The 20,196-nt window shown below is 38.1% G+C and overlaps 1 protein-coding gene across 4 annotated transcripts in view; it reads right to left on the bottom strand.

The window, feature by feature from the left end:
• Window positions 1–20,196, bottom strand: part of PCNX1 (pecanex 1) — an 86,048-nt gene that overhangs the window by 44,299 nt on the left and 21,553 nt on the right. For 2 of the 4 annotated variants that reach the window (XM_084287680.1, XM_084287681.1), the window contains exons 7-8: window positions 8,711–8,843; window positions 3,567–3,751 (exon numbers count right to left, since the gene is read on the bottom strand). The exons of the other annotated variants lie outside the window; for them this stretch is intronic. In XM_084287680.1, coding sequence (XP_084143806.1) covers window positions 3,567–3,751; window positions 8,711–8,843 — 318 coding nt within the window. The remainder of the gene's footprint in view (window positions 1–3,566; window positions 3,752–8,710; window positions 8,844–20,196) is intronic. 4 annotated transcript variants of the gene reach the window in all.

The raw sequence follows: 20,196 nt of genomic DNA, 5'->3' as shown, positions 1-20,196 counted from the left end.
CTACAACAGGGATATTTTCAATAAGAGCAATGGGAAATGAGTATTTGCCTTCTACTCATACCTTTGAAAATGTTCCCCCATCCATCCCAAATAAATTAAGTCTACTTAATTATAAAAGAAGTATTGAGAAACTGATTCTAAACTGTTTCAATCAAATAACTGATCAGCATACATATGTATTGTTAGAGGCAGCATGGGAAGCTTTGATCCTCAACAAGACCACCCAACTGCCTTTATAAATTAAAATACTTCAATAAATCTGAGATATTATCACATGCATGTATGTGATACAACCAGAACTGCCAAAAATCACAGTGCAATTATCACGCTCTAGATGATTAGATCTCTAATCACAGAAGCAATATACCTAGCAAAGAAAAAGAGAAGACCTAAGAATAACACCTAATAAAGTAAGACCTAAGAGATTACTGAAGAACAATAACCTGTTATTTCATCCCAGTTTCAGAAACTGAGCACCTCTTCTAGTAGTTCAGTACTTGGATTACAAAATACTTAAACTTTAACTGCCTTCACTGCAAGGACTCAGAAAATCCCACCCACCACCTACAACTCTCAAGACATCAATATTTGTATTGCCACTCTATGTGCTCAAGACTGTCATTCATTTAAGTCTTTTTATACATTTTGTTGTGTGCTGTACTCACATTACATTCATCATATAATCACCACATTTGGTTTAACGCCTTTCCTTTCTGTCCTGCATTCCTCTTACAGTTCACTTTATATTCATTGCTCCACATTAAGCTTCCTTCTCCACCCGATCTCAAGCTCCTTCCGCTCATGAGGCAACAACATTATTTGCAAAAAATCTTTCTACTTCAAACCTCGAAGACTAAAAACAGTGCTCAAAGCATCTCTTTCCTCACTCAGCACAACACCCAGCAACTTTTGAAGTATGTACAGTCGCTACCAGACTGAGTATAACCCAGTAAGGTTCATCTTCCTTAAAATAAGCCAACAAAATCGAGTTAACAAATATGCATCCTTAAAAACAACAAAAAAGCGCATGTCTTCAGAGCCACAGCTTTACATCAGCACATAAATGGAAAAAAAAAGTAGAAGCAGATACTGCATTTGTGGAAAAAAGCAGCTGTGTTTACATGACCTGTCTTCCTGATGAGCTGGAAAATGCTAATAAAATTTCAGTAAGAAAATAAATTATTGTGCACGTTATAGAGATATAAGTATTTCCTTATTTACTGTATTTGGCACTTATATTTCCAGTTGCTGTAAATCAGGTTTGTTTTCTGTCTCACTTCCCAGCCTTCATTTTCAGTATTTCCCTGCCCTGGTCAGTCCCAATGATTTCCAGTGGAAAAAGAAAGAAATTGGTCCTATTGTCCACGTTGCTTTGATTAGCATCACCATATAAGTTAAAAAACAGAACAACTCCACACCTTCAACCTTCCTTCTACCCAACCATACATACAAACTCTTTAAAGAAAAGTGAACAGGGTCATCATTGTGAGCTAACTTGGTACAACGGAGAAAAAACAATCGTCTGTAGACTTGAGGGAAACAGAGCAGTAGTTTTATTTCACCCCCGATTAAGGATAAAAGCCATGAACCAGCTATAAAGAAAGATAACCTCTCTCCCTGTCAATCCTGAGGGAGAAATTTGCCATGTGAAAATTTGCCCCTTTTTGTCAGCTGTTCTGCTCTAATGAAAGCATCCATCACACAAAACATACATTCTGAGGACATTAGTTCATAGTACTGAATTTTTAAAGCCTGCTGTAGAAACCAAAGTATTTGGTTTTTTTTTTAAAACAAAACCAAATCTTGGCTACAAAACCCGCCTTCACTCAGTGAAGGGTTCTAAAGAGATGCTTAGAGCTCCAAAACGAGAATAAATCCCTATTACATAGCAGATTTTAACCGAGCAGACCCTGCCAGTTTTGTGCCTCACAATGACAACATGCTGCTCCATAACAGTGCACATGATTTCAGAAAAATTCAACTATGCAGGTTTCCAAAGACACCACTGCACTCTATTCCAAGTGTACAGAGGGCTTTTCTGAGAGCCTAAATGCAACGGTGAATTTCTTAAAGAAATCACTTCAATTTTCATTAAAACATAGTAAGATAAGCACTTAAATAATTCAGAATGAAGAACCAGATTGCACATTGAAGTTCTAGAGTTAAAAATTCACCATATTTTGGATAACATGAACCATATCCTTCAAATACGACATCGGCAGCTTTAAGGGCAAGTCTTAACATTAACTTCAGACAGATATAACCAGTATCGCTGAATTTCAGTTGTATTCCCATGAATCTTTCATACAAGAAATGTCTCCAAATCAAATGACGAAGCTTGCAGTTTATGTGCATTTCTGAACAATGAAAGCTTACTACATAAAAGTCTTGATTTTTCTATCTAGAGGCATTACAGCAGCAGACTCTAAAACAAAAACCTAACTATCAGGTAAGTAGGTTGTGTGCATTTGCCAGATCTGTAGCTAAATTTTTATAACATCTCAGAGAACTTCAGGGTTGTTTTTGCTTACACTAAAATGCTATACCTTCTAGCTACAAGATAAAAGAAGAATGGCAACTTGCTAACCAAACTCTTGTTTAAAGGGCTAACAGCCTTGAAACTCATTAAATCTTTCTTGAAATCTTCCCCATTAAAGACGACGGCAAATCAATTATCTTTTAGTATGGGGTTACAGTAAGGTCTGTAACAGTCGTTTCTCATCAGTTTTGTGATCTAACCTTCCCTTTTACGTTATCACAACTGGCAGCTGTTCAAAGTACTGTCACTAGTGATCATCAGCCATAAAGATGGCCAATACAGCCATCTGAGCAGGAATTCCCTATTAATACTGAAGTCATAATCAATTCATGCTACTTACAGGTAAATGCAAAGATTTCTGCCAGGAATTTTTCCATATCGGTCCCCGCATTAGCGAGTGTCCAATCAGTCACTTACCATGGCCACCTGAACCTCCCTCTCCCTAGCCATTTTATTAACTGCAGAGAAGCTAATAAACTGTTCAGAATATTAGGATTAAGGGGCACTATTTCATTCCATGAAATAACAGCATTTGATACAATCAAGTCCAGCTATTCTTCCCATCTCCATCTCCGAGATGAAGGTGCGCATCCCTCCTTGACATGGCAATTTCATGTCTAAAAAACAACTAAGCAAGACTCATCTAAAAGATGGAAAATCAATGATTCCTAGCAGCCATAACAAGCATCCTCTCAGGAGCCAGCAGTTGGTATGACTCTCTGCCCAACTATCAGTGACAATGCAGGAAAACTTATGTATTATTACATATAATACTGTTCAAATCATGAGAGATCTCCCAGCATCACTACTCGCGCATCCTTCGAATGCTTCCCGTCGTGCGTTTGTTAAAGTGCCTGGAAATATGATTATGCTAGGCAAGGAGTTTGTGAGCAATACTGCCTTCTACGAAGCACGCCTTCAGGATTCAGAAACAAGGCTGAGGTTAACTGTTTTTCCCCGCGTTATTACCGAGATAGCTGCCGTATTAAAACTTCCATGTCACCAAGGTTACATAAGGCCTGCATACCAAGTCCATCGTGCAAACTGCTACCGCCTACAGCAGATGCAGTGGCATGTGATGCTTCTAAGTGGACACTCCCATTTCTCACCAGCAAGGAGGTGCTAGCGCTGAGCACAGCTGCCTGGGAGGGGGGGCGGGACTGCCCTTTGGCCTGCGAGGAGGGCTGCTGGCCTTGCTGACCATCTTGAAGGCTACGAGAGAACACGGATGGGGGAGACATTACCGGGAAGGAAAGAGAAATAGCTAGAAGTGAAGAAAAACAAGTCTTTTTATCATCTTGAAGAGGAGAAGTTAGAAGTATAGCACTGAGAAGCCATTTATTAGGGTTAAGATAACCTACGAGACCCGTACAACACGTTTGGACACGAGTTACACCAGTAGCTACGGAGATGCAGTTCCTTTTCTACTTCTCGGCAGTGTTACTGATCTTTGTACTTCAGGGTGAGCTGGGGAGATGTTATTCTTACAAGTCTTAATTTGTGGGTGCAAAAGCAAGCTACCAGTGGTTAGTCTAACTGTAGCCCAAGATCTCACCTCTACACACAAGTGGCTGTTCCCGTCACCTCTCAGTACTTGGGTCCTTTTTGCTCATTGAGGTGTGACTGCATCAACTGTTGTGCTTGTTGTTTGGTAGCAAGAAAGGTGGTGCTTTGACACAGACAATAGCACAGACCTCATGGATACCCACAGCTAAACCAGGAGATCCAGATTTTTATTTATTTAAATTTAAATATTTAGAATGCATATAGCAAATTATTAATTGGCAAGAGTTTTAGGTCTACTTTAAAGTTATTTTGGCAGTACTGGCCTGACAGCAGCTTTATTGCTCAGTACATCTACTACAAAGAAATTTTTCTATACCCAGACTCATACCTACACCTGGCAAACAGGATTTAAAATTCAACTTGGTCTTCAGAGAAACATGTAAGCTTAAATGTGTAAGCTTACAGACAGAGGTAGACAATGCCTGAAAACGTTATTCCTCTACGTAACCTTCACGTAGGAAAATTATTTTATGAAGCCATTTAACAAAGTTAAATAGTTTTTGTGGGTTTCATTTTTTTTAACTGCTTAATATTAAACATAGGGAAAGTCCCTGAATGCAAGTGTTATATATATAAATTTGTGTGTGTGTATATATATATACACATGCATATATATATATATATACACACACACACACACTTTGCAAGGATAGTGTTTTTACTATCCTTCATTTTCTACATTTAAAGAAGTTACATCAGTCATTAGCTGGAGGACACTTGATGAGATTAAGAAAACTTTCTATAAAAGAGATAAAGAAATTTTAACAATTTATAGAAAATGTCTCAGACCACTCCCTTTTGAAATACTGTCTTTACCACCAATTGCTTTTAACATATCACTGCTTACAGTGTGACGCCACAGTTGGCAAGGAAGCCTAAAAAGGAAGACCTCGCTCGGTTCAGGGACCTCACCTGCCTGCAGAAGAGAAGGCTCCAGGCAGAGCTCACAGCAGCCCTTTCAGTACTCAAAGGGGGCTTATAAAAAAAGATGGAGAGCAACTTCTTTTTTTTTTTTTTTTTTTTTTTTTTTTACACAGGCAGTGTAAAAGCAGGTAATAGTGGTATGACAAGGGGGAACAGTTTTAGACTAAAAGAAACAAGATTTAGATCAGATGTTAGGAAGAAGTTCTTTACTCAGGGCGGTGAGGCACTGCAGCAGGCTGCCCACAGAAGCTGTGGGTGCCCCATCCCTGGAGGTGCTCAAGGCCAGGCTGGATGGGGCTTTTTGGGCAACCTGGGCTGGTGGGAGGGATCCCTGCCCATGGCGGGGGGGGGGGGGGGGGGGTGAGGTAAAATTGGGTGATCTTTAAGGTCCCTTCCAACCCAAACCATTCTGTGATTCTATGATCTGATGTTCTAGAAATTATTATAAGCAAGTACATCTACTTTTCAGTTCTTTTGTTAGAGCATCACTGCAAAACAAGAAAATAATTATAAGAATAGGTGTTAAGAAAAGCTCATGCAAAATAAAGCAGACATGCACACAGCTGATGAGGTAAAAAAGTTGCAAGTCATTATCACCATGACATATCTGCATCTGAAGCTTCATTCAGTGCTTCGCTGCTGTAGACAAGGCTCCAAGTGAACTACATGGTAACAGAAGCCCTAAGGAAGCTCACAGCCTTGCCAGCCTTGTCTCCCTTAAGCATTATCAGCAACACCAAAACAATGCTAGCCAAGACTTCCTCCTATTAAATAGCAGCTAAGTGCCAAAAGGTACCTAAGTTGCCCTTTCAATGATTATCTGTAGCTGTCACAATAAAAACAAGGCAAAACATTGGCATTAAGATGGCATAAATGTGCAGAGAGACATTCTCTGCCTAATTAAAATTATTTTTAAAATAAAATTTTACTTGATTTTACTTGAGATAGCCACTTAAGTTCTCTTAGCAGACACACATGCATACACCACTACCTATGCAGGATGCCAATCCATACACACATTTCAAGTGGCCACAACACTATTGATGTTTAGGGTAATTGGTTGTTTTGTTTCTGCTGTTTTTGTTTGCTTAACTAACTAAACGAATTGCACATCTAATTTAGCACTGAACCAGCAGAATTTCCCAGTACAGGTTTTATTTAAGTGTCCATCACTGCCAATCATGATGGCATTATACACCTATGTCTCTTTTACTAAGATGACTCTCCTCCCACATAGGAAGGATTTGCAAAAACAGGGGAGGAAAAAAATATCAGATGCAAGTCGGTCTCTAAGGGGCCATCCCCAGGACATCCAATTTGATGCCAGGAGATTAGATGATCACCGTTTTGCTGGCAATAATGAAGGAAGAAATAATCAGGGCAACTACAGGTTAGTAAACCTAATACTGTTAGGAATTTAATATAGGAAGTCATACCGGTTAGCAATACTAGAAACTGGACAGGCAGCTTACCACTAGGGTATATGCCAGTAAAGTTGTAGTGTTTTGAAAGGATTTTGGTGGTAATTGGCTAAAAAAAAATCTGTGTGCATTTTCCTTCCTCCAGCAACGCAAAGTTCCCACTAAAATTAAGTTACCCATATAAAGGCAAGTTTTTTTCAGATTACTCATCTAGAAATCACAACTGTAAAAAATGCAAGTTTGCAGATACATTTCACAGCCTGCGGTTCAAATAGAACACGTCAGATCTGAAAGCACTTCAGTGTCTGTTCGGCCTAAGACAGTTTGGCCTGGTCTATGCCACAGGACAGTCATTTGATGTCACAAACTTTGTACAAGGCAACCTCTCTCAGTAGTAGATTCTGGACATATGTTTAATTATTTTTGATAAACGTGTGTTTCTGTGCCAGACAGCCAAAGCACAGAGTTTGATTATTTAGAAAAAAAGAGCCAGTGTAGATAACTGGAATATGCACAGCGGAAACACAAGGCTAGAATATTTGTTTTCCTTTTTCACCAAGTATCTTGTCTGAATAACAAGTTTTTGTCAAAATCATTTTTCTCATGGTCTCACACCGACATCCACCTCAAGGATGAGAGCCTCAATGACTGTGCCACCACACAAACAGGAGGCAGCTCTAAAACCCAGTTTAAAGCCAAATCCTTCACTTGCTTTCTACCTGTCTAGGAGAAGAAAAAAAATGGTGTTTTCTTGCTAATGTAGTTACGTAGCTCTCGTTAGTCTGCACAGCCTCTCATTTGACCAGCCTACAAAGCTGTAACAACCTCCTCATAAAGAGACAAAACAAGTCAGTGCATCAAGAGAAAGAGAATGCAAGAGCACAGAAATGATCTAATAGAAAGTTCAAACATCCCTCTCTACGAAGTAATTCACAGGTGTTGAACAAGCTACTTTCAGCAAGACTAGAAGCTTAACAAATTTATCTGAAATTACATGATTAACTTCCACCACACTCTGCACTCACCAGCAAGAACACCTTTAGCTCAAGACTTGATGTGGAAGAAGCCAAGCCTTTATTTGTCAGATTTTAGGCACCATTCTTGCAAACCTCTTGCCCAAGGAAAATCTAAAAACCTGTCTTCGACTTGTAACAGTTGTGTCATAAAGACGCCAAGATTGCTCCCCATCCTCTATTTTGAAGTATTTCCTTCTATCTGACCAGTTTCTGTAGCACCTTCCAGTTAAGAAAGTAACACAAATATGCCTCAAACAAAATCAGACTGCTCCTATCGTTAAAGGTTAGTTCAGCATTCCAAGTAGCGTTATTGAGAACATACAGCATATACACAATAAATATGCAGGAATAGCCTTAAGAATTACTCTCATATGCATGGCTCGATGCTCCTTTCCTCTACAGGCAGCATTCTGCTTGCCAGATTCTCCAGCATTTAGGCAACCCCTGGACTCCAAGGCTTCAAAAGCAAGTTTGCAAACAGCTTGAGGTTGCCATTTCTCCTGCTCGAGCTCACAGGCTGAACGAAGAGCTTCGGTGGGTAACATACCCATGGGCTCGTTATCGTTACCAGAGGGGCCAGTGAAGGTTATGGACTGCTGAGATGTATGTGTACACTACGTTGTCAGCATCGCAGAGGCATGCAGCGCCACAACACTGGATTTAATACTGAGCAATACTGTGCATTCCCTAACGGAGGCATTGGTATTTATTGTTTTTCTTTTTTGGGGAAAAAGTTGCAGGATGTTCACATAATGGTTTGCATTTATTTTAAATTTGGAAGCTTCGCATATACAATTTGGTTCTTTGCTGTTTATTATTTTTATTAAAGCGCTTCTCTCTCACTATCTACATACATGAAAAGTGATACTAGTCCCTAAGGCTTACTCTCTTCAAGGAAAGCAAAGCAAAATGAGGAGCGGTGAACGATCTTTTCTTGGGTCTTTTTTTCTTGCTTGAAAGCTTCTAATGCTTCTGATAAAAACATGGAGTTTGTTAGCATTAGTTTACTTTGTTATTTATCCAAAATCAACTATGACATGTTAGAGACTGGCTATCCTGATCATTTTGAAAATAGTGCCACATATACATGCACAATTCAACAGCCCACAGTGACATGCAGTGACAGCTCAAGGAGGTTATGGTGGGGAAGGAAGTAAAGTGCTTTTCTGGCAACACTGGTGGGTGTGAGGAGAAGTGGTCTGCTGCATGCATGCTAAATATGGTGGAACATTTAGATACCCTACCTGAGGGGTGATCCGATGAGCAATGTAGGAGGGGTAGGGTTACTCCCTGCATTGTGCCGGCGTCGTACTGCCTGACGCCTAAATGTGCTGCGTTCACGGCGAAATGTGACAGTCTCCTCGCTGGCTTGTGCTGCTGCATCAAGACAGACTTTAGGTCAAAGACGAACCCATCCTAGTTATGTACAAAGTAACTTTAGACTCCTTTCTTCCCACTGACCCTCCCCAAGTTAAAGAATTGACTTGCAACAAGAAAAGTAGCTTATGCACTGACTGTTCAAATAAAGTGCCTGAAGACAGGATCACCAAACACAATTGTTAGTAAAAATTTGGTGGGTGCGTGCACGTAGGGTTCTGTAAAATACAGCTCGCTGTTTTGTTTTTCCCAAATCCAAACCACCAGATTTCAAAAAAAGTCAGATATCCCAAGCCTGTTCTATTTACACAGGGCAGGAAGAGAGACTGATCTCACCGTTTCCTTCATTTAACACAATTAAAGGAGAAACGTAAAGGACAACTTTGTAATGCTGTCTATTACCCCTCGCTACAAAATTCTCATCTCAGCTTTATCACTGCTGCCAAACAGGAAGGGCTGAGGTTTACTTTATCACATCTCTTCAGGGGACAATTTGACAAAACGGTGGTGGTCCCCCCCATCCTCCCCCCGTAAGCATGAAGAGATGCATGTTGCTCCTTTTACAGCAGGAACACGACAATTTGGAGGAGCAGGTGTGTAAGATTGAGCAAGAGGATCTTCCATTTAAGGACTGGTGGGTTTGTTTTTCCAACACCTCTCTGCCAAAAAAAAAAAAAAAAAAAAAAAAAAAAAAAAAAAAAAAAGGAAGATTTGGTCCAGCAGTAGTTACACTATAAAAAGTTTGTACATATGCAAGGGAGTCATTTTTTGTTTGTTTTGGCAAATACACACACACACTCCTGAACCGCTTAGGATCCTTATATTTCAGGCTGAACAGGATCATTTTTGCAATTCTGGATTTGGCCTGCTTCGCAGTGTGCCTACGATCTCAGAGTCTTCCTCCTGAAACAAGGAGGATAATGCTCTGCATTCGAGTTGGTTAGCAGAGAGCTCCGAGGGACTGGTCACAAAGGTTTTGGCAGGCAACTGGAGGAGGAAAACAACCTCACATGAACTGAATTCCAAGGGAAAATTAAAGTCTTTAAGAGGAAAATCATAACTTGGTAGACAAAAAGCCTGTTACTAGACTTAGGAAAAACAACGATTATGTCAGGCCAAAACAAAAAGAGAAAACACAGGGAACAAAGAACTTTTTGTGGAAAGGGACCAGAAAAATCACAGGCAGAGCACTTCAAGTTATAATACATACTTGTCATTAAACTTCCAAAATTTACTAGTAAAGAATCTAACACTAGTCTACAGGGAATAGCAACCTATTACTGCTATGTACTACTGCCACGGGTCAAGCAATAAAGACTGCATGGAATAAGAGTTTGCTCCTGTCCACAAACCACAGGTTATTGAGTGAATACTGCATATGAAACTTCAATCTGTAACTTGCTTTAAAAGCAAAGAAGCTACATGAAACGATTACCTTAAGACCCATATTAAAGTTACAAGTCTTTCATTACCAAAACATCCTTAATTCAACCCTCTCCTGTATTTTCAGGAAAAACATGGGATCAATCAACTTCTCCTCACACCTCCACAACTGGTCTTCCATTCCAAGTACGGACAGTTAAGTACTTTTCAGTGTATTTCAGCAAGAATTCAAGAAAAATGAAGCATTAACCTTTACACTTTATTTTAATATACAGCCTAATTGCTTCATGGCTTTTATATTTGAAGCACTGGAAAAATTAAACACTACACAAAAGAGGATGAAACCTTACTTTTCTTCCTAGTGGATTAAAGCAACGCGCAAGAGGCCAGAACTGCCCACTAATTTCAGATGCCAATTTGTAAAGCTCAGTTTTTCCAGAGTATATATCAGGAGATAAAAATTCATATACTGAAAAGTTTCTATTGACTTCAGATGCAAAAGCAAGTCCATGCATTTCCACAAATCAGCCATGGTTAAGCACCACAGAATAAGGAACAGTGACTGATCTTAACTGAACCGTAAACATCTCAATTACCATTAAGATGGTAACCATCCCCATTACGTCTCAATTACCATTTGCAGCTCCTTAGCAAAAGCAGGTTTCAACTGCAATTCTTCAAGGCAGCATACTTAACATTGACATCTGTTTTTCTTTTGATATCCTTTAGTCAGTAAACACATCAGCTTCTGCAACAACTCAAGCATAGATTATAGAAACACCAGGGGTCTTTCCTACACAGCTCCAATTTATCACTAAAGTTTTCCTCCTGAAGGGAGGTAGACATTGCCCTTGCTGAGGCAATGCTCTTGGGGGTGGGAAGAAGAAGGATAAAAATTAAGCATAACAGAAGATTAAAACAAAAAATAAAAAATTGCCAACAACTCCGGCATTCACTAGCATTTTTATTTTTTGACTTTAGGTTTTTAAAAATAGGTTTTGGTGTAGCTTCCTACAGAACCTGCCAAGGAATTTTGGATTTATCTTAATGGTTCTGTTCAATACACATCTTCTACATACACAACTCCTGAATGTAGCTGGTGACTTCTCAGATTACTAAGCAAGTTTATTTGTTCTCTTTGAAAGACTGGAGAGCTTTTCAGCCCAGGAGCTGAGTCTCCTACTCAAGAAGCTACATGTTGAAGCCATGACTTAAAAACCAAAAGCAGCCTGCTGAGCAGAAAGGATTACTGTTTGTTTAAAGCATGGAAAGCCACTAAACTAAGCAAACAGCTTTTTGGGGGATAAACTAATTCTAAAGAGCACATAGTTTACTTGTATAATTTTTTTTATCCCATGTTAATACAGATTATTTGTGTTTCTACTTGTCTTTAAGGAGGAGGAGCAAGCAGTACAGCTGCTCCTCAGCTCAGAAGGAGGATTCAATATAAATATCCTAAAATAGCCACTAACATGCTCTAGGGGCTTTTTAATCATGAGGGAAATTGCTTTGTTTTAACATAAGCAATCTTCCTATAATAAAGTAACATGTTTTGATGTTTAAAGAAAACTAAATAGTGTATCCCAGTAGGACAGTAGCTTTTTAAATACATCTCTAGGCTACAGCTCATGCTTCTCTGATGTTACCACTTACAGCCACTTATTCTAGATTCCAAGAAGATAAGATCCAACCTCTATGCCATGTAGAAAATCTAAATCTAATAGGGAGAGATAACATAGGTTTTACTTCTCTAATGTAAAAAAAAGAAGTTAAGCCTTCCAGCTTACAGAATGTTTCTGAGGTTTATTTTTCTACTTTATTCTAGTCTTTTTTTGTTGAAACAAATTTCTTGACTTCACTGAAGTGTAAAGTATGAGTTTCTTCTGCATGTCACCATTTGTATTTGAGCCCCAAACATTAGCTGTCCTCCAAACTAGGAAAAAAAAATAAATCAGATGTTAAGTTCACAAAATGCACCTTAGGAACACAAACCAGAGATCAATAAAACAGGAGGTGGGGGCCTAAGGACAACTTGGTAACAAAATTTAACCCTCCCGTGTTTATTCCCAATAAAATAGTAGCAAGCAAGATCTTGTTTTGACTTTTGTGATAATACAACTGTGTGCATGAACACAGATTTATTAAAATCAACACTTGCTCTTTCAATTTAATTCTGATTGGAAAAAAGCCAACCCACATACACACTTAAAGACATGAGGACATCCCTTCATTATCATACATTTGGAGTGATACTTTCCCAATAAAAGGACTCAGATGTATTGTGGAGAAAACTCTAGACTAACAAATTACTCGCATCCCTCTGCCAAGTAGCTGGGAATACCTGACTACAGGTAGAACTACCCTGTTTGCAGGCTATGCCTTTCCAAAATTTCTTTGTATACTACACAAGTGTTTTGATGTAAACCTCTAACTCCTCACTTTTAGAAGGAAGACTCAGTTTCACACCATGATGTACAGCTAGCTTTAAGAAACCAACATGCAAATATTTTCTTTTGCAGAGGAACATTTATGCATACATCTGAAGTAATCATTTACATCTCCCTGCATTTATATATCACCACTCTTAATCTAAACTTAAAGATAGAAACCGATGAGGCATGAGATGAAAAAGCAGAACTTCCAAGTTTTACTGCACTAACAAGGCTCATTTCATTTGGGCTAAGAAAAAATGCTAAACCCAGTGGCTCAGATAAATTCTTCCCATGTAAGAAAATTCCTGGAAAGATACAACATGAAGGTAAAACAGCTGTAAAGTACTGACATGGCAAGCCACGGAGTTCTATGGATAAAAATCGGTTTTGTTTTCCAATGAGACCAAAGTTTGCAAAAAAAAAAAAAAAAAAAAAAAAAAAAAAAAAAGAACACACATAATGGAAGCAGTATTACTCACATTTCTCATGTGTTTCTCAAAAATACACCACTTGAAGTCTGGATTGTTTTGAACATTACTCCAATAAAACATGGGTAGACTTCTGCATGGAACCCAAGTGATATTTGCTCACTTTATTTCTCTGTCCAGCTGGAAGTTGTGATCTAACCTTTTTCAACTACTTGTATTGACCAACCCAACGAAATTTCAACTAGTTCTGAAATGAACAGTTTACAGCTCATGCATTCACATAAGGAATGAAATCTGTCTTCTAACCCTGAACACACTTCACCAAACCCAACAGCTGAAATTTCGTCCTTCTGTATCAAGCACCTCTACCTCATTTGTGTTCAAAACATAAAAAATACCTCTAACTTTTTTCTGAAAAGTATGGCAAGTAAGAATAACACATTTTGTGTCTGTCAGCAGTAACACAGCTTGGTTTCCTACACACATGCATTTATTAGTCAACGTTTTTCTCACAATCAATGCTCTTGCCAAGTTCATTCTCATGTGCCTTAATAAAATTTTAAAAACTTAAGTAGAGGAAAGGAATTAAGTCAATCTATATCTTTAGTATGCAGCTAATAGTCACCATGGATTATACACCATTATTAGACCTACAATTAAATTGCAAGGGTTTCTTAAACCTATCCAATAATAAGCAGAGCACTGGTTTACAGTATTACCACTTACTTTGGACATTTAACAAAAAGATACTCCTAATACCCATTTCTGAAGAAAGTTACAAGCGGAGATGTGGGCAGCAAAGGAGAAGCTCTAAAGAGTAGAGGGACACCTCAGAGAGAAAGTTCTGCTGGAAAACAGGGTAGTGGAAAACAGCATACTATTTAGAAAGGAAAATTATATAAAAATTTTTAAAAAAGGAGAAAAGTTAAAGAGAAGCAAGGGAATTAATGTCCAAGACTTCAGTGTTGTGGCTGAAATGTACCAACGTTGGTAAACGTTATCCACCCTTATCTCAATTACATCAAGTCAGTCACTACAGCAATCCAGAAAGCAACACCACACTGTCAAGCAGAGAATAACCACAACAATGAAACCATCTGGTTTGAGTTCTAAACCGAACATTTTTATAGACCAGCTTGATAGACAAATTTCCATACCAATACCAAAGATAGAACCAGGACTCTCAGTTCTTCTATTTCACTGTACAGGATCCTCACTTGCATTATTTCATTATTAATCACAGTCGGTGTTATCACACAGCATTCTTGACTCCAGTGTTGATGTACTAGGGGTCAAAGACCTGAAGTGATCTCCTAATCTGATCCCCTGCCCAATATAACCCCTATGTCTGGGTATCAATAGGTAGCAGTATATTCAGACAGCAGACAAGTGTTCTTATCCTACATTAATTTTTATGAAGCTTTTTATTCTTTGCATTTGGATTTATTAATCTTAAGGAAAAGATGCCTTAAATCTCTAGAACATACAGCTTTGCCTGATTAAGTGGTGTTCATTAGTATATCATATACAGAAAAGCATGTTTGCTTTGAATGGGCTGCACCATTAACTACACCATCAAATTACATCTCGGAGCTACATTTGGCAGAAGCGTGTAGCACTTCATTCCAGTACAGTGAGCTCTCCAAACTGTTCCTGGCTGTATGCCTAGCAATAAATCCAGGTACATCTATGAAAGGGCAGAAAAAGAGTGGGTTACTAACTTAAATGTAGATGCAGTTTGTTTTTTATTAACTTTATCAGAAATTCTCATGCAACTTGTTTGAGATGAATACTCAGAAAATATATCAACAACAGATGCTGTTTATCAATAAAATCCAGCCGTTCTTTCCAAATCAAGTTTAAAATTGTGAGAAGTAGTTGCACAAACACCACCAACCTAAGACGTTTAAATAACTCGCTCCCACAGCAATGCAAAGCATTTTGAAAGAACCACTACTTCTGGTTTCTTTGGGAGGTCTGAGAGAATTTAACCAAGGTCAAATTTTGCGAGCGCTATTCCCAAGGGAAAACAAACAAAGAAACCAAACAAAAGATAAAGTTTATTTTGCCTTTTTTTTTTTAGTATATGCTCTAATGCCGCAGCATGCATTTTTGTCAAGTATCTTGAATTTCCCTTATGCAGCCCCACAGACTTTAAGGGGAATATCTGCTCTTCTGTGCATGATACACTGAAGGAGCGCACTTCCATCAACTAACAGGCCAATTCTTACCAGCAGCATTCAGGGCTCTTGGCAAGCAGCTGCTCTGTTCTCAACAGCCACTGCTATGAGCTGGACAAAACCTTTTTTTTTTGTTTGTTTGTTTTTAACCCCTTCCTCATATGGAAGGATAAAATATCAGGAAAGATGTGGTCACAGGTCTTCTAATGAAAGCCCTCATGCTATGTATAAATACCACAGAGGGAACAAAACAGGCAGGACAAAATCCCATACACAGCATACTAACATTACATTTCACTTTGGTCGTTAGCAATAGACTGATTAGTAGATGCAGGAGTCATCTACATGCCATTTCACTGGCAAGTTGCAGACCTGTAGGCTGCGGTTTCACTTCAGCCTTGCGCATCACTCCTAATGCTGTTCTCATTTTTAAATGTTGAAGGTTACATCTCAGCCCTACTGGGACTTATGAAGATCCAATAAACCTCCGAGGTACTTCTGTAAGACCCAGCATTTACTTCATTGCACGCAGAAGCTATGACAGAAATGTCAATGTTACCACTTCCCAATATGTGACTGCCTAAGCACAATTTTCTTCTATTTCATTCTTGCTCCAAATGCTGGGTACATTATAGCACAATGCCAGTTGACATCTAAAAATCAGAGAAACTCACATGCAGAAGAACCCTATCTGCTGCCTAATCCTCTTGGCTTGATCCAGTTACAGGAGGGTGCTGCTGAACACACGAGTAGCTCACACACACCACTAGATCACATTAACATTGCACATTTTTCATTCACCACCATCTCTAAACTCTTCAGTTTGATTATTCCCATGCAAAACTGTTTGGTTTAGTAGTTTCAGTGTGGACTGATAATCCAGAAGAGAGACCAGAAGCCGCAGCCTGTATAATTGCATTGATTGCACACACAGCAAACACATCAGCCAAACCCCATCAGAATCACGGAAAAGCTCTACGACACAAGTAGTGACTCCAGATCACTGAAACTGGACGCAACATAAACGTAGTAGGAAAAGGGATATTTGGTAACAGCTGGCATGATCATTGGCTGCAAAGCACTAATCTCAAATACCGTTTTTAGCTTTAGAGAAGATATTATCTAGTGATTACAAGCAGATACATGAAGCATCTATGTACAAATACATGCAGACTGAAAAGCTGAACAGGTTTCCATTTGCCATATAAAATGCAAGATTCGAATCCAAGCTCACACAAACCTATTTCGCTTGTTTATAGGGATGTATCGTAGGCCACAAAACATGAAACAGGATGAGCTGTTACTTCAACGGCAATATGCAATGTACAGAAAGAAAAGTTATTACATGCAATTTTATTTCCAAAAGGTATGTAACTCAAGTACTTAAGTAAGTAAATCTGTCAAATTACAGCAAGCTGTAAAAGAAAGGAGCAACTTAAAGGGTGCATCTTTTACAGTTAAAGGACTGGAGGAGAGCACGACTTTTCAGAGCAGCTGAAGTTCCACAAAACATCACCGTGCCATGTACAGCATTACATTGGTTCTTTAAACGTTTACAGACAGCAACCCAGAAGTAGCACACATCTCGCAGAAGCCAGACAGAGTACCAAGGTGATATTTTCAAAACATCAGACATTTAACCGAAGTTTTAGACATCTAAACATCATCTATCTACCCATCAATTCACTAAGTAACCTGCACAAGTAGCTAAATAAAAAAAAAAAAAACACACCTGTTTTAAGGCATCATCTTCCACCTCATTTTTTGTTGTTATACATCAACCACATTTAATGAATTTAAGTACAAAATTTCAAAATGCTGCTTGTCTGCATTTTAATGAACTACATTTTCAAATGCACAAGTTATCATCATTTAAGAAATGAGTCAACCACCACTGCCTGGCACAATAATAAGATAGAAATGAGACTGCTAAGTTCTATCTGCTGAAGGAACACATGTACAGGTTCATAAAGCACCCTGCTTAGTAAGAGATTAAAGGCCATACCCATTACTAAACACGTTTTAGCAGTTATATAAGCAAGAATGTACTTTAGTTACTTCCCTGAAGACTTAAATATAAAATCACCAGCTGTAACTTCACTTAAGTCATATCTGAAAAATGGGAACAAATTCGCTGACTGAAAAAGGGAAAAACACATCCGTATCGGTCTTTTGGCTACCCAGTGTACACCTGTAACCACTTTGTTTCAGAAAGCTATAAAAAGCAACTCATAGAAATTCAAAAGTGTATATAAAATAATTAAATAAACCATTCAGCAGGAGCTGGAACCAGAGAACTTCTAAGAATCTGATCCAACCAATATCCTTTAATCTTATGAAAATCTGAAGCAAGTTTATTCTGCAATTCACCCACTACACATAAATAAAATAATTTCTTAATTTTCTTAAATAGCTTCTATACAAACACACATATCTGATATATATTTACATCATATGCCTTTAAAAACACTATCAAAAGATGAAGACAACTCAGTAGTGGGAAATACTGAATAACAAGTTAAAACATTTTCTTTGATTAATAGTAACCACAGGTAAGACTACAGATGAAAGCAACTTAAGATATAGCCATTACAGAACATTTTTCCCCTTCCAAATCAAGAACTTGTTACAATAAAAGAACAGTCCCAAAACAAACCAGTAGAAACAAAGGACAACTGGAAGAAATTTTTCAGATAGACCAGGAAAAGATAAATTCAAAGTAATTACTGTCTTGATGCTAGACATGACTGCATAAATATGAAGTAATGTTAAAAAGAAAAATGGTGGGTTTGTTCTGCTTTCAGGAAAAAAAAACACATAATTTCTTACAAACATAAAGGAAATGTTCCCTATTCTATTGGTAATGGGAAGCTTAGGATAAGCAAATGTTATTTGATATCATCAGGTCTGGAGAACCTGAGCCCAGATGGTTTCTCAAAAGATACCTTGAAGCCCATGGGCAGGTAAATAATAGTTGGGTGCTTTCAATTAAAAATACTAGCAACCTCAGAATAATCAATACCTAACCAAAGTTCAAAGGGGAATCTATTCAAAGGGCAATCTAAATATACTGATGTGCATAACAGCAAAGCTTCCCTGCTTAGGCTGCTACAGCTTATGTATTTGTAAGATTACAATCAGATGGTTTCAGTTTGTTCTTCCCTGTTATTTCACTCTTTAAAAGACGAAGCAAAGTATTTGGCAATATACCCCAATCAACCAAGCACTGATTCTTTCAGACTACAGATGACTGAATGTTGTCATGTTCTGTAAAACAGGGGACATTATTCCTCCTCTGCATATCAGGAGAGAACCTTAAGAGTTTTAAGCTGTTATAAACTAATATGAAATTTAATTTTGTGCTGAGGAAAGCATGCAGTCAAAACAATAAAATACATAAAGCAGACTTTATATTAGTTAAACTACTCCTAGTAAACATAGTCAAAGACCTATAATTTTAAACAAGGTGTAATAAAAACATGTGCTAAGTGTTTAGCTCAGCGTTAGTACTAAACTAGCAACCTGAACTTTTTTCTTAAAGCTACCACAGAACTCTTACTAGCAAGAACAAAAAGACAGAAAGTATTCCTACATGAAGGGCTTTGTTTGAAGTGAAGGCACCCAAACAGGTTTGAGATAACCATAAACCAGTCAAATTTGATCAGTAATCAATATACAGGACTCCAACATCACACTTTTTCCCCACATAAAGTTATTTTGATTAGTTTGCTCTTCAGTCAGTGTGAGAATAAAAGAACCATGGGTCTTATCTCACCTCCCGATGGCTTGAAGTCTCTTAAGATACTGGAGTCACTATACTTTACGGACAACTGAAACAGCGAGGACAGTAACTTTGCTACAATTTCATAGGAATATTTACGTCTTTACTCAAAGCTATTTTATGAGGCATTTATATCCTTAGCTAACAAGATCTGGATTTTCTAAACAGTATTCCTCTCAAAAAACAATCCCTGAAGTCAAAGGTAGTTAGCAAACCTGTATCACTCTCTAAACCTGTTTACATCCACCTATCTTCCACGACGTGGACACATGGAGAGCTTTCCAATTAAGGCAGTGAATCTGACTAACCAAGGAGACTGAAACATTACAAGTGATAAACTAAAGCTATTGAGCTCTAGTAAATTTTTTCCAAAGCCCTTATTAATCTATATTAACACTAGCTATTACAAGTAACTTCAGTCCTCACACTGCACCAAGCAAAGCAATAGTTACAGAGGGTAAGAGGAAGCTACACTCCTCTCTCTGAGGCAGGAAGGCAAGCGTGTTCTCATAATGAGGACCAAAAAAAAAAAAAATAATCTCGAAGTAAACAGCATTGTATAGCCAACTTGAACAATAGCAAAGCTAAGGAAAACCAAACCCCTAGAAGAATTCAGTTTAGTAAGCAGACCATCATAAGAAAGCACAATTCAAGACAGCATTGTAAGGGTTTTTCATTTTTTTGATACCACCTCTCCAGAGTTCATCCACCTGCTAGAGCCCCTCTAAGAGGGGAGTCACTTCAAACAAGCAGTTCTATGTTCTAACCTGAACCATCTTTTGAACAAAAAGAGTCTCAATTTTATTGTTAGCTTTTGAAGTAGTACACAAATTGAAAATTTTGACTAATACAATGGAGCAGGTCTATAGTAACTATATATAAATATAGTATATAAGTATATATAAATTATATATATATTAAATTATATATGTAAGTAGTGTAAATAGTAACTGTAAAATATAGCTCTGAATTAACAAAGACCACCAGTAACACCTCTCTATATATTTCATAACATTTGTTTGAATTCAACACATTTCTGTAGATCTTCCAGGAGAGGATGATGGAAATGCTTTGCCAGTTTTACTGGGCAAGAATAGAGGAACAGAAAGCCATTTAAATAGAGCTGTAACTGAAATTCATTAACAAAGA

This window comes from Netta rufina (assembly GCF_964035555.1).
Source record: "Netta rufina genome assembly, chromosome: 5".
Lineage (NCBI taxonomy): Eukaryota > Metazoa > Chordata > Aves > Anseriformes > Anatidae > Netta > Netta rufina.
Note: the sequence above shows the minus strand (reverse complement) of the source record. Positions and strands in the feature narration are given on the sequence as shown.